The sequence below is a fragment of the Nipponia nippon genome, unplaced genomic scaffold (assembly GCF_047370975.1).
Source record: "Nipponia nippon isolate SJK-2023a ecotype South Korea unplaced genomic scaffold, ASM4737097v1 scaffold_5, whole genome shotgun sequence".
Taxonomy (NCBI): Eukaryota; Metazoa; Chordata; class Aves; order Pelecaniformes; family Threskiornithidae; genus Nipponia; species Nipponia nippon.
Window position 1 is genome coordinate 19,588,817 of NW_028262369.1, and position 14,833 is coordinate 19,603,649.

Below are 14,833 nucleotides of genomic sequence, written 5' to 3' on the forward strand. Positions count from 1 at the left end.
CTGGCAGGACTCAGGTGGCAGTGGAGCCCTGCACCTCTTTGGCCACATTACTACTAATTTTCCTTCTTTTACGTTTCACCTCCTCCCTACAATCATTATTTAAAGAAATATAATCTCTGACTTTCACATAGGTGAGTGCCTGAATGATGTAGATAGAAAATTAAAGAGGTGAAGGAGGGGAGGATTTGTATTGTAAAATTAGTGATGTCCTCATCTGCACTTCAGATAAAAGTATTGAGAATGAAGAGTCCAGCTGTTTTTGAGTGTGTGTAGATAGCATTGCCTTCATCTGATAGCAGCACAGCATTCCACTGCACTGGAAGGAAACCTGGGAATTTTGCCATTTAAAAACAGGCATGGGGCATTGTGCCATCAACAACAGCACTCTGACTAGACAGCTCACTGGTATGTCTGTACAGTTTACCTCTCCTGCCAGAAGAAAGCCTGTTCCTCCCAAGATACGCACCAAGGGCAGAACACTGTGGATTTTGTGACCTGGCTCCTTGACCTTCTTTCCCATGACCAGATGAGTGACATTGTCTCTGAACATCAGCTCATGAATCTCCCTACAATAATGCTTTCTCATAAAGACTGCATCCACAATAACCTTGTTCATCAGTGTGTCAAATTAAATCAACAAGGTGCTAAGAGTTACAATGCCGTACTCTCTCTTGCCAATTTTCAACTTGAACCAACAGCAATTTTGGTGTCAGTCAGCACTACAAACCCTGCTGATTCATAAACGCTTGCAGCAGGGGATACACTTCACTTTCCTATGCTCTATGCTGTCAGCACAGTCCACAACACCATTGTGTCATAAGAAGTTTAATACCTTTTTGAATCTGACAGTGTAACTGAAGAAGGTCCTGCGTCCAGCATTTTTCTGTTTTGGGGAAAAATGCTTCTCCTCAGAAATCCACTGAGGATACCCATATGTGAAACACCATGCAACCTCTACCATGGAAGACAGCAACAGACCAAGAGGTTAACCGTGTAGGAAGTGAATAGAAAACATACAGCACTAGACATCAGTATGCTGAGAGACACTCGCATTCAGTGGCACCATGGAGAATCAAGAGTATAGCATGTAGCATGGGACTAACTCCTACAATTGCTTGATAGGAGAGGGGAAGACACAAGACAGTATGTTTGATGACAGGCATTTACACTGTAGACTGTCACTTCCATTAAACAGAAACATTTTCTTGCTGGATGAAATGCCATCCCACTCATCTCGGATCCTTTTTGTGATGGTGATTAGATGGGTAGGTTGTCTGTGTTACAAGAATGTTTTTATGATATGGTGTAGAGACAGAACAGATAACTGGCTAGCATAAATTGCCATGAAAAATATGTATTGTCTCAGAGCTATCACATTTAGGGAAAATATGACTACTCACATGACTTGTGCATCACTGATGAGAAAACAAAAAAGTCTTTATATCATAAGGGACAGAGACTTATAGGAATGACTTGTGATACCATTATATACAGAATGACACAACTCCATGTGTTATTGGGGGTAGAACCTCATCTCAGAAGCTGAATTACAAGGCTACAAGTGCTGAGAAATAGCAGCAGTAACGATCAAAGTTTGGAAAGACTGTCAGATGAAGAAAGATTGAAAGGAATGTAATTATTTATTTCAGAAAAGAGACAAATATTTGAAAAGTGGGAAAAAAGCATATGACATAATGAATGGTACAGAAGCTGGATTGCAAGTATCTGTTCTTGCTAAAATACAAAATCAGCTAAATTGCAAGGCAGAGAAATTAAGATTAGATAATAGGAATACTTTTCAGCTTAGGACTTGTACTAGACTGTGGAAAATGTTGCTGCAGAATGCCATTAATTTAACGAGAGCTGAAATACCATTTTATGACTATGTGGAGAATACGACCATGCAGATCTATAAGTTAATGCAAACCAAAGGGTTTAAGAAGATTGCAGTTTTGGGGAATAACCTGCATTGCTGTTTCTGGGCATAACCCCTAGCGTAAGGGATAAACACACACCTTTCGGAGACAATTTTGCATATAAATACCACTGGGGCTCTTGCACCCTCCTGTCACACATCTAGTACTGGACAGAGAGTGGCTACTAAACGGGATGGAACACACATATTACGTACATGTCTGTATGTGCACAAACAGTGCATTACCTAATGGGTGTGCAGCCTGATTTTGAGGTACCAAGCTGTTGCAGAACATACCCTTGTATGTGCCTGCATGCAATGATGTTCTGAAATACCCTTTAAAAACACAACATTTAATGCAAATCTGAAGCAAGGGGCAAAGAACCTAAATAAAAAGACAATGACAATGGCAATACAATACTACAAAGAGAGAAAAAACTCAAGTTATATAGGTGTAGGAAAATACACACACACAAAACCTCAGGGAGGGTCAGTTCAACTGCACTGGGACAACCTACAGAGAGGCAAAAGCAAGTATATAGGCCAAGGAGTTTCATCCCAACAGGAGGCTCAGTCCCATGAATGGAAAACAGTCATCTTATCCAGGAAGGAACTGGTCTGAAAGGAATTACTTAACAGGCATAGTCAAGTTGCTAAAATCCCACAACTTTCATCATATTTGGGATTTTTCAGAAATAGCACCTGTGGTTTCTGTTGGTGAGTCTTGTAGGAATGTGAGTATGGATTAGTTTTATAATCAAGTATAATACATTCAAGAAGAAAGAGGCAAATGCACATGTTGGTGGCAGTGCCGTTATGGATGGGAGGGGAGCAATTTTATACTGGTATTCTCTAATCACTCAGATCTATCTGTTTTCATGGCTGTTATTTTCAATTTTCGTTAGTTCAGAGCATATCTTTTTCTCTTGAGTATCTGAAAATGCTCAGCTATTATTATATTTTGCTCTGAATTTTCCCTTTTTTCCCCCTTGACTTCCCAGTCTTCTTTCGTCTGTCTTGTCCTCATTTCTTTTGTATGTGTGCCTGCAGGTGGCTTTTACAGCAAAATCTCATTTTGCTTTCCTGCCCTTCCCCCATCCTCTCCTGTTTTGTTACTGCATCGCCTGTCTCATTTGTTCTTTTCCGTATGCCTGTAACTGCTCATTTACTAATAGCTTCCATTCTGTGCTTATGGACTTTTTTCATTTTCCCTGTCTTCAAGCACTGAATCATTGACTTTGTTGCTGCAGAAAAGAAAGAATCCCCAGACCACTCTACAGAACAGATTTCACTCTCCCATGGCTGAAGAGGAGGAGGATAGTGGCTGAGCTTAAGGGACATTCATGGCAGGTTGTTGGTTCTCAAACAGTGAACAAGCTTATTATTGCTAGCAGGCTACTATCATCCCTTCCTCCGACTCTGAGTATTTCCCATAATCCTGGCAGCTTCTTGACAAGAATAATCAAACTAGGTGAACAGAACAATATATTCTATAAACAATGCAGAAAACAAAACAAAACAAAAACAAAACCAAAAAAGTTTTGGGGCTTTTGCCTTGTCTTACCACATTCATACATGTGACCTGCTGTGTCACGTGTTTCTGCATTGGGTTCTTATTTGTATTTAATAATTGGTAAGATGTCCATTCCTTGATTTCTGAATGAAGTGCATAAATTAGATATGATACTATCTTAATTAGATAGAGTGCAGCATTCCCACAGCATTCTCCTGGAGAAGCTGGCTGCACATGGCTTGGATAAGTGCACTCTGCGCAGGGTTAAAAACTGGCTGGACGGCCAAGCCCAGAGAGTGCTGGTGAATGGAGTCCAATCCAGTTGGCGGCCAGTCACGAGTGGTGTTCCCCAGGACTCAGTGTTGGGGCCGGTCCTGTTCAACATCTTCATTGATGATCTGGAGGAGGGGATCGAGTGCACCCTCAGTAAGTTTGCAGATGACACCAAGTTGGGTGGAAGTGTCGATCTGCTGGAGGGTAGGAAGGCCCTGCAGAGGGATCTGGACAGGTTGGACCGTTGGGGTGGGCCCAACTCTATGAGATTCAACAAGGCTAAGTGCCGGGTCTTGCACTTGGCTCACAACAACCCCATGCAACGCTACAGGCTGGGGGAGGAGTGGCTGCAGAGCTGCCTGGCAGAAAAGGACCTAGGGGTGTTGGTTGACAGCCACCTGAACATGAGCCAGCAGTGTGCTCAGGGGGCCAAGAAGGCCAATAGCATCCTGGCTTGTGTCAGGAATAGTGTGGCCAGCAGGACCAGGGAGGTGATAGTGCCCCCGTACTCGGCACTGGTGAGGCCACACCTTGAGTACTGTGTTCAGTTTTGGGCCCCTCACTACAAGAAGGACATTGAGATGCTGGAGCGTGTCCAAAGAAGGGCAACGAAATTGGTGAAGGGTCTAGAGCAAATGTCTTCTGAGGAGCGGCTGAGGGAGCTGGGGTTGTTTAGTCTGGAGAAGAGGAGGCCGAGGGGAGACTTTATTGCTCTCTACAACTACCTGAAAGGAGGTTGTAGTGAGGTGGGGGTCAGTCTCTTCTCCCAAGTAACACGTGATAGGACAAGAGGAAATGGCCTCAAGCTGCACCAGGGGAAGTTTAGGTTAGATATTAGGAAAAACTTCACCAAAAGGGTAGTCAGGCATTGGAAGAGGCTGCCCAGGGAAGTGGTTGAGTCTCCGTCCCTGGAGGTATTTAAAAGAGGGGTAGACGTGGTGCTTGAGGACATGGTTTAGTGGTGGACTTGGCAGTGCTAGGTTAATGGTTAGACCCGATGATCTTAAGGGTCTTTTCCAACTTTAACGATTCTATGATTCTATAACTGCAGCAACCAATTATGTTATTGTTGTCACCATGATGCACACTAAAGCAACTCCAAAATTCACATTCAGGGAGGGGTGGAAACACTCCAAAAAAAGTATTTTCACTTGAAAAATGCAGTAAGCTGTTAGCTGTGACATCTGGATACAAGTTTCAATTGCACAGGCTGAGATACAGGTCAAGATAATAAACAGATAATGTAATGATCAGTCTTCATCAACTACTGGGACCAGAAGCCAAGGTCACTTTCTCTAGCTATAAACTGGTTTTGGTGCAGCTTCCTTCCAGTTCTTGTTTTGTGCTCCATTTGTCTCCCACAAGCTTTTGTATACCTAGACCTCTTAAGGGGATAACAGTCAAAGGCACTCTTCAGTTTTTTGTTTTTCTTTTTTCCTGTATGTCTCATTTTCTGCCCAGCAGACAGCTTTTGTGTGGTGAGCTTCAGCACACTTCTTCAAACTCTTTCTTTTGGGCTGGTAGTAGGAAGACAGAGAGCAAACCACTAACAACACTACCTCTAGAATGACTCTTCAAAGTCTTGGGAGGTTAGGAAGCAGCCTGGCATTGTATTTCCTTGCTTCAGCAGGAAATAAGACAGGTTGTGAATATTGCAGGGTTTTTACAATATCATCATTGCTAATCAGATCTGATTATTCATGCTAGAAGCTGTGGCACAAACAGATTTTTGACTCTTTGTGATGTTCGTATTCTCTGTCTTTTAAAAATAAGTACATAAATTGGCAATGGCACAGTGCAGCTGGTTATATGGAATACCGTGCTGGACAATGTACCAGTGTCAGGTTGCCAAAGGTAATGTATCAGCACAGCCACAGCTTTCAGGTTAAAGTTGTCCCCATTCAGTGAAGCCAGCTTATTTGCAAACACCAATCACAGAGTATCTGGTTTATAAGTATAAAGGATTTAACTTGGCACTAGATGTCAGTGCTAAATCTGGTAGGGTTTTTTCTGGTTAAACTTTCTTCCAATTGAAACCAATCCCTTATATCCCAAAATATTTTGAATAATCCAATAAATTATTATTTGCTCCCCAAAATTCAACATTTACTATTTTTTTCCAATTTCAGGAAAAAAGTCAAAATCTCAAATTGAAAAACCTCAAATTTCACATTGAGATATTATGAAGGTAGTTGCAGACAAATTTCTCTGTTTCCTGAGAGAGTCTCTATTCCGTATTGCTGAGGCTGAAGCAGTATTTACAAGTATAACACAACACTGCCGAGACCAATATCTTTTTTAGTTATAAATGTGGATTGCCACAGAGTGGGCAAGACAAGTGCTGTTTAAAACCTCCTCGTTGCTCACGGCTAAGCCTGGGCTCCCCCCAGCGGTTAGACTTACACTCCCCATCACCGTGCCTGTTGCAGAATTTGCATTACACCATTGTTACTTCAATTACGAACATTTCCTAAATAACATCCAAATATGGGTGAATTTACCCATCATCAGTACATTAACTATGTGTGGAGAAAACAATGTAAGTGTCCCATTTGCTCACTTATTTCTAGAAACCCAAAGATAAGGAACCAGATCACACACAGTTTAGTGAGCTTGTAAACAAATGCAACATTCACCAGTTATGGCCAGTTAGACGAAAATTTAGTATGATTCAGATTTAGACAGATGTATATATCAAGCTGAGATTTTCCTTTTAGGCCCTAGGAGGCGATTCCAATAAGAGTCTCTTTATAAATACAAATCTTTCTTCAGTATAGTTCAATGCACTTCACCAGAATTTGGCCTTTTGCTTAATTTACTTTCTGCAAATGACCAACGGAATGAGTAATTTGAACTGTGTCTTCTATGTGATGACTTAGTCTTGTGTAAGCATCTAGGTATGACTGAGGGGCAGTGTGCAGTCAGTGCGGCAATGAAAGAATGACTGTCATTAATTTGTTTGAAATTCATAATTCAGGAGAGTCCTGGACTTTTAAGAAGACAAAAGAGAAGTCAGAGATTATCTGGAAATGGAAAACATATTTCTTTAGATCTTCATAAACACTCAAAGAACCAAACCCCAGCAACATTAGTAACCTTGCAACCTAGTAACAACATAGTCTGCCACTGAACACCTGGATGAAAAACAAGTACAGCTAATTAATTTTCCCCAGTACATTTCTTGCGTAACTTTCTTCACTATGTTTAAAGAGATGACTGAGTAAAAATGATAGGTCTAAGCAAGAGACAGAGGTAGAAAAACAGTCCTGGTTAACTACACCTTATTTACATTTTTTTTGCAAGTCTCCACAGCTGCAAGTCACTTTGGCAGTGAGTGTTGAAATACTGGTGCTCACAGTACTTTCGTCACAGGGAAATCATGATGTTTTGACAGACTGAATGATAAGAATTGCCACAAGGGAACTTTGTGGTAGTAACATCTACGAAGTGCTGATTTAGATCTACTCAGAAAAAAATTAGTGAATGTAGTGGTAAAAGGTTGACACCTTCCTGTTACTGAAATATGGCTGTGCTAGCATTCCTTCCCAAAAGTATACTTGTAGATGCAACCATAGAGAGAGACATTTGGAAGATATGGATGGTTTGGAAAGAGTGATCAGCTATGTTATGGTTCAAGCCATTAGAGTAAGAGGCTTTCCTCAGCTGTACTCTAGAGACAGAATGGGAACAGAATAGGATTTCGTGAATTCTTGGTCTAGAAGAGTCACTCCACTTAGTTACATCAGACGTGCTAGTACTATAGCTGAACTGAAACTTCCTGAGAGCATTTCTTTATTAGAAAATAGCAATTCATTAAAATAACAAATGTTTCTGTGAACGGATTGACTTAATAAACATACCCTTTCAAGGTAAACCTATCAAAAAAGATGCAAAAAGTGTTCCAATACTTTTTTTGGAAATTCCGGAACAGAAAAGTTTCTGGTTTTCAATCCAAAATAACATTTCTCTTTTAAAAACTGAGCCAATTTATTTTATATATAAACATATGTAATTTTGAAATCATAACAGAATATTTCTCCTGATCTGACACAATATTTGAAGTCCAACTTCAGATTTCATTTGTTTGGTAAAAGAAAAAAAACACTTACTGAAAAACTCTTTTGTTATGGGAAAATCATTTCTCATTCAGCTGTACCTCCGATCCACAACCAGTTTGTTCCCTGTTAATAACCAGTAACAGCAAGAAGAATCATACTGTTATTAGGTGGTAGCACTTCTACCATTTTTCTTGAGTTGCCTCGAGGTGCCCTCACAACTTGTTTGTATCTGTGTGTGGTAGGAGGATGTGATTACACTGCTCTGCAGAGGCAGGGGCAGCCTCAGTCTGAACAGCAGAGATTGTGCCAGGCAACAGCAATGGTGAAGAAGAAAGTTAAAAAATGCCTTAGCTTTCCTTTTCTCTCGCAGCAGTAAATCTGTTCACTGGCTTCAGAACTCCTGCTCATGCACTCAGCTTCATTAATGAGCTGTGGAAAGCCAAGTGGCTCAATTCCCTTAAAATCCTGGCAAACTGCAGGCATATTTGGCTCCTGCCAGATCCTGTGGGCACTTGGGGGGTGGTCCACTCACTCCATCATAATAAGCCTTCTTTCCCCTAACTGCGCAGCTTTCTTTCTACATGATCATAAGCCTGTGCTTGATGCTGTGGGAGTTACTGTATTGCCACCAATTCAGCACAATGGTTTTCATTGCAGGAGAAAAATGCACTCATCTGTGATTTCAGAAGCCATAAAGTTCTAGGACTAACAATCAGCTCCAAATATCTCAAAATACACAGCCTGGAGAAAGACTCAGCAAAAAAGATATGCTGAGCATGTTGAAATCTGTTGAAATTTAGGTTTGCAAATTGAATGCAGCATACAATTCTGACCAAACTATTTAGAGGCTGGAATCAAACATTAAAAACAACTAATAAATTATGGTATATCTTAGAAAGAAAAGTATCCAGGCTGTATTCTCTACTATAAAGGAATAAATCAACTACAGAATGGATATCGGGTGAGTGCTTGTATAAAACTGCACATACACAGTAATTAGCTCCTGCTTTTAGGTATGTCTGCTACAGAAAATGTTATCTTGATACGATATTGTGATACCTACTGTCAGGGAAAAGGAGAAAACATAAGGACGAAGTGTGAGCTTTGAAGAAATTACCTCATGGTAGTCATGAGCCAAAATTGCATGTTCAGCACTGTGGGGCACATCTACGGAACACATCATAATGCTGTGCAAATAATCAGGCTGGTTCTGGTATTAAAAGCAGTGTAACTGCATATATGCAGCAGGCTGCCTGAGCCACTTTAAATTAGCCTTGCTATTTAACTGCACAGACAGAGTGATACTACTGCCCTGTATTCAAGCTACCTTGGAATAAACTTCGAGTTTTGGGTTGTATCCTAATGCTGCAGCAAATTCAGTCTTTGTGTTGGTGTTCAATTGTTTTGAAACCCTATTTTTTAGTTCAGAGATCTTTTTTTATACAAAAGTTAGCATGTATTGCTACAATAATTCATCAGCTTTTAATCATGCCATTAACTATTTGAAGTACAGGTTTGCTGTACTCAAACTCCCACTTTGTAGTAAATAGTGTTTTGTTGCATTAAATCTCATGACATATCCTGTCTAATCTGTACTGGGTAATGATGTTAAAACCTTAAGACTCATTTATTTCTTTTTCAATGCTTGTCGATTTTCTTTAATACAGATCCACCACAGATGAATAATGTCATGCCAACATCTCCCCTCCTTCCTCAGATGGCACATCAACATTCATATCCCAGCCTGGGACAGATCACAAACCCATATGAGCAACAGCCCCCAGGCAAAGAGCTTAACAAGTACGCCTCTCTAAAGGCAGTTGGTAAGTAAGCAACACGATGCATGACTTCTCCTTTAGATCAGTATGTTGCATTTGCTGTTGTCAGCTGACATTCTGCTTCAAAGTTAAAAACAAAGTCTTGCTCATCTGGACTACTTCATGATAGAATATCATATAGAATATCATGCTAGTTGGAAATGTATTAAAAATTAACAGGGGGACTGCAATTAGTGATAAGAAAATTACATGTAAGAATTGGTGTTCATATGCATGTGTGTCTATATATGCATACAAAAACACACCATACCTACTGTACACCATTTTTCAGCAAGTTTCACCTGTGTTGTATGCATAATGTTCAGCCCTAGTTCTGTATGCCCTGAACATGCCTACCTATGCATTTTGGTATGTATTTTCCATATCTATTTGCACAAATGAGAGAGAAAAACATCAGATATGCTGAAAATTTAAAGCATATAATTTAGACACCTGCTAAATACTTCCAAAAAGAGAAGATGCTTGTAAGCTTCCAAAATAACAGCTTTCACATTTTCTGCAGGATGTGCATTAGTAGGTCACTGGAGGAATATTCTGAAGCCTTATGATTTCAAACAATTAGTGCATCATAAAGCTCCTAATAAAGATTCCAGTGGTGGCTATTTTCTGTGACCGATTAATGTCATACACTATTATTTTAACCGAATGGGGGAACATCCACAAAGAAACAGTTGTGGAGAGGGAAAAGGACAATGGATTTCAACATAATTTTCTTATTGGAAGCATAAGTTGATAATACTTTTCAGGGGCTATAAATACCTGCTGCACACCACATGAAGACAGAAAACCTTTATCGCCTTACGTTTCAGGCCCCTTCTAGACAATAATAAATTAAGAACTGGGGGGGTCTATTCATAAACAGCTTCTCACTAACCCTTGCTCAGCTTACACATATGGATGTTAACATCATTTCCCCATGAATTTAGAGCAGTATCACACTGCCTATTTCCAGACAGAGTTATTTGGCTCAGAAAAACAGCAGAACAGCTGAGAACATTCTGACTTAAGAATCTAGTATTCATCATGCTAGAAAAATTTTTCGTCACAAACTGAAATTCCTTTATCCAAACGTCAGGATAGCAGACCTCTAACAAAATGTACATCCAAGTCCCATCTCAAATAGCTTATCTCTGTTTTAGCTTACTATTTTTGTCTCTCTCAAGTGGCATTTTTTAATTTGTTTATAAAAGGCAAGGGTTAATAGCTTTCTGCTGAATTTTGGATACGAGCAGAGTAACTTTAGAATTCCTTCTTCAAAAGGTGATACTGTGTAATGATGTGGTGATTATCACAGATTTATGCATCGATATAAGGCTTCTTTTTCAGATGTCAATTTAGGTCAAGCCAACCACCAAAGCTAAAAGGTACTTAAGCATAATAAAACGAGAGATGAAACACTCAAAAGAAAATTCTTTCATCTGCCCAAGAGCCACTGAATGTACTTTTTAAAAAAAATTATTAAATTAGAACTTAGATATTTTTTGGGTGTCTGAGTACAAGTTTTTAAAGCAGCTAGGTTATAACTATACAGTTAAATCAACCTTGAAAGATTGTGCACTTCAGCTCCAGAAGTTGTATGATGCCTCTCAGAATCTTAAAGTAAATTATACATAACTTTCAGGGACAGTTTCTTCTAGGAGGATTGTACCATCTTCCTGTACTTTTCCCCTATCCTTCCTATCCCTTCTCTGTTTTTTCCCCTGTAGATCTACTGATCTTAGACCACATTAGCCAAGTTTTAGATTCAGGTAGATTTTCACAAGAAAAGTACAAAAGTGCTGCATTGTTATCCAAACTGTTCAGCAGAAAACAATAGAGATTTTGAAACTGTTATGCATTCATACCTTCTGTCTGGACATATGGAGCAATGGTTAAATACACTCAGTTTTTAACCACTTTCAGACTCTCAAGGCCATGATTCCTCCCAAGAGGCACCTCTTGAGTACATCCCAAGATCACAAAGCAGTTTTTCCATGATGCCAGCCAGGCCTGGGTTTGTGACCACGCTGACATCAAGCTAGCCAGATTGCACATTGCAGAGTTCATATTGGCTTTATGAGAGCTCTGAGAGGAAAGAGCAACCGGCCTACATCAGGCCCACCAATATTAATTTAACCTGACAACATCTTTTGAACAAATAGACATAGACCAAGTTCACCCTGACCTGGTATTCATGTCACAGAGCAATGGCATTTTTCAGATGCTAACATTGAGTCGCTGATCACACTGATCCCCATAGCAGGTTAATGGGTGCATGTAGTCCATTTCCCTTTGCATTCATTGACAGTGGCTTGAGGGTGGATTCATTTGCCACAACAGAAATTTAATAAGGGATGTGTTCTATATTTCTCTATGCATTTGAGGCAAACCATATTCATTTAAGTGCCTCTTACTCTGCATGATGCCATTGTTTGGGTGTAGTCCACTGTACTTAATTCCCTTCTTTAATGGGGGGTGGAGGAAGAAGCATTCCTATTGCTTTGTAGCAACTGTAGCTATACTACATTAACATCACTCATCATAATGTGGCCATAAGTGGTAAGAAGTTTAGATAACTGAAAAAGTGATGCTTTACCAGAGGCAGTATTAAATTAATTTCCACACAGCTGCTTCCTTCTGAACTACAGATGTCCTAAATATTTGGCTGTCTAATTTTAGAAGTGAGCTACTCATCCCTCAGTGACTGGCTGCTGTAAAAATTCAGTTCATGGAAAAGTAGCGAGTCACAGTAATCTCTGTTCTGGATCTTGTTTGGGACCTGCATTAAATTCAGTACCTAAGACTCAAGTGCTTGTGAAAACAAGAGACAACAGTGCCATTGTTATTCATTTGCATTGTGTTACTGAATGAGAATGACCATTACCTTGCTAGTGAGGCCAAGTTGATCCCTAGGAAGCTATTTCAAAGCTACATCCTAGACTCCAAATCATATAGCTTAGCAGAGTGCAATTTGAAGTTGGACTGTTCATGCATGTATGCAATGCAACGTGTGCATTGCAGAGTCTGATTCAGCACAACAGGGAAGAGAGTTGAAAAGGCCAATGTAAATGTATCTTATTTAAAAAGCAAAATATTTTTATGTGAACCAGTTCAAACCGCACAGTCAAACCCTTACACTCTCAATGGAAGAGTATATTTTCCTCATTTCTTGTTAGGAATTTCTTTATTTGTTGCAGCCTCCAGAATTCCTTAAGTACTGACCAGCAGCTACTGACCAAATTCACCTTTTCCTCTTACTGTCTGCTGGCACTTACATCTCTGAACAATGCAAGGACATTCTGTGTCTATTTTATATTCTCAGATGAGTGCTTGGAGTGCAACAAGGTAATAGTGAGTTGAGATTTACTCAGTTTTCCTCACTGCACCAGAATTTTACTCTCCTTCTACCTTAACACATACACCACCAGAGAATAATCAGCAGAAGGTAGAGGAGCCCTTGGAAATGAGACAGAGCAACATGCACTTCTTGAAAGAATAGATAAGCAATCCATCTCCTAGCATCTCTAGCATGACTGGTTGATAAGTGCACTCTGTTCATCCATTATTTTTCCATTTTTGAGACAGAGAATCTTTTTTCAACAGTGCCAAATTTGTCCCACCAAGGAATATCAGAGACTGTATCTGAGGGAAAAGGGTTAACAAGCTCTAAGACCAGTCTCACCAAAAGTGGTCACTGAATGTTGTGTGGCAATAAAACACCCAGTGTTTAGATATTTCAATTTTTTGGTCACCTGAGACTACATGATTCTGGTTTCCTTCAGTGCTTTTGCAGTATTTGATTATTTATATTAAAAGTGCAGAAAGAGGTTTTTCTGCATAAATTATTCTTATTTCCAGTTCATCAACCATGTTTTTACTCCATGCTTAAACGGTTATTGCTCATTTAAGCAATCCTGACATGCCTAAAGCTACAAGTGGATTGAGATCTTGTATGTGAACACCTTCATGAATTTCAAGTCCCAGAACACACAAAGGTAGCTCATCACAAATTTTTATACACATCATTTGGACACTCATTCAGAAAGCATGAACAATCCAACTTCAAATTCCACTCTGCTAAGCTGCAAGAGTTGGAGTCCAGAGCTCCAATTGGCCTCACTATCCTGAGGTAGTAGTTATATTTATTCAGTCACTAACATTGTTCTGTAAGCCTGGCTCAGTAACAGTTAATTTTCTTTCCTGATTTTCAGGGAGTGCAATGTGACTAACTTTCTTTAGAACTTATTGCAAAAATTAAAAAATACCTCAAACCCAACTTTCTAAAGCCCTGCAAGACTGAGAGAAAGATCACTTAGCTGCTGGAGAGGTGCACAGATGTACATGTAAAAACTGAGAATACAAGTATTTCTACAGTTTATCATGATTTTATATTTTTTTCATAAACTTTCTTCTTCCCCTCTCTCACACCCAGACCTTTGAGGAACTGACTGGGCATGACTTAAGATGAGATAACTCAGCCTGTTAAAGTTTTTGCCAAAAAAAAAAAAAACCACAATGGACGTAATTCCTCCTTGAAACTCAGACCCAGAAGGCCTTTGGTGATGCTGGGAGTTGTAGTCTCCTGTGCGATGAAATCAGATCTAATTGATTGGATATAGTGAAACTAGAAGGAGGATATAATTGGCAGCAGACTCACCATCACATCTCTGAGTCTACAGCTCCCAGCATTTCTTGAAGCTTCACAGTTCTTTGATCCCAATGGAAACGTTAGACAGTGCTCCAGCTGTGCTTGCAGCTGCAAAACTCCAAAGTGAGAGTCTGCAAATATGACACTCAAAGAATAAATATCTCCTGTTTAGGTCACTGTTACTATGTAGAAAATATTGTGGCCGAAAGCGCGCCAATGCACAAGGCAATGTCTCCCTCAAAAAGGTGAAGCATGTGAGAAAACTGTCCAGTTTTTGTCCTTTACACCTACACACACAGAAGGATCCAAAGGGTTAGATCCCCATAAGGTTAACTCTAAGGCGTTATCTTTGAGCCATCCTCCTGTCTGATATGAAATTTGCTGATGCCTTCTCTTAAGCTTCAGATCTTCAATTTCCATAGAAATGTTTGTAACTCTATGCTGATACAAGATCTATCTTATGAGAACAGACGTGACTTCACAACTGCCCCCTAAGAATCTGATAGCTGTCTCACCAGAAGATGAGATTCTGTACTGTTCCCTATAGTTCATTGTGCTCTGCCTCAGGTGCCTCTGTACAAAGACAGGGAAGGCTGGAAAGAAGTATTG

The 14,833-nt window shown here is 39.9% G+C and overlaps 1 protein-coding gene across 3 annotated transcripts in view; it reads left to right on the top strand.

Moving 5' to 3' along the window:
• Positions 1-14,833, top strand: part of SHISA9 (shisa family member 9) — a 196,379-nt gene that overhangs the window by 163,934 nt on the left and 17,612 nt on the right. For all 3 annotated transcript variants that reach the window (XM_087732300.1, XM_087732302.1, XM_087732301.1), the window contains exon 4: positions 9,427-9,582. In XM_087732300.1, the coding sequence (XP_087588426.1) occupies positions 9,427-9,582 (156 nt within the window). The remainder of the gene's footprint in view (positions 1-9,426; positions 9,583-14,833) is intronic.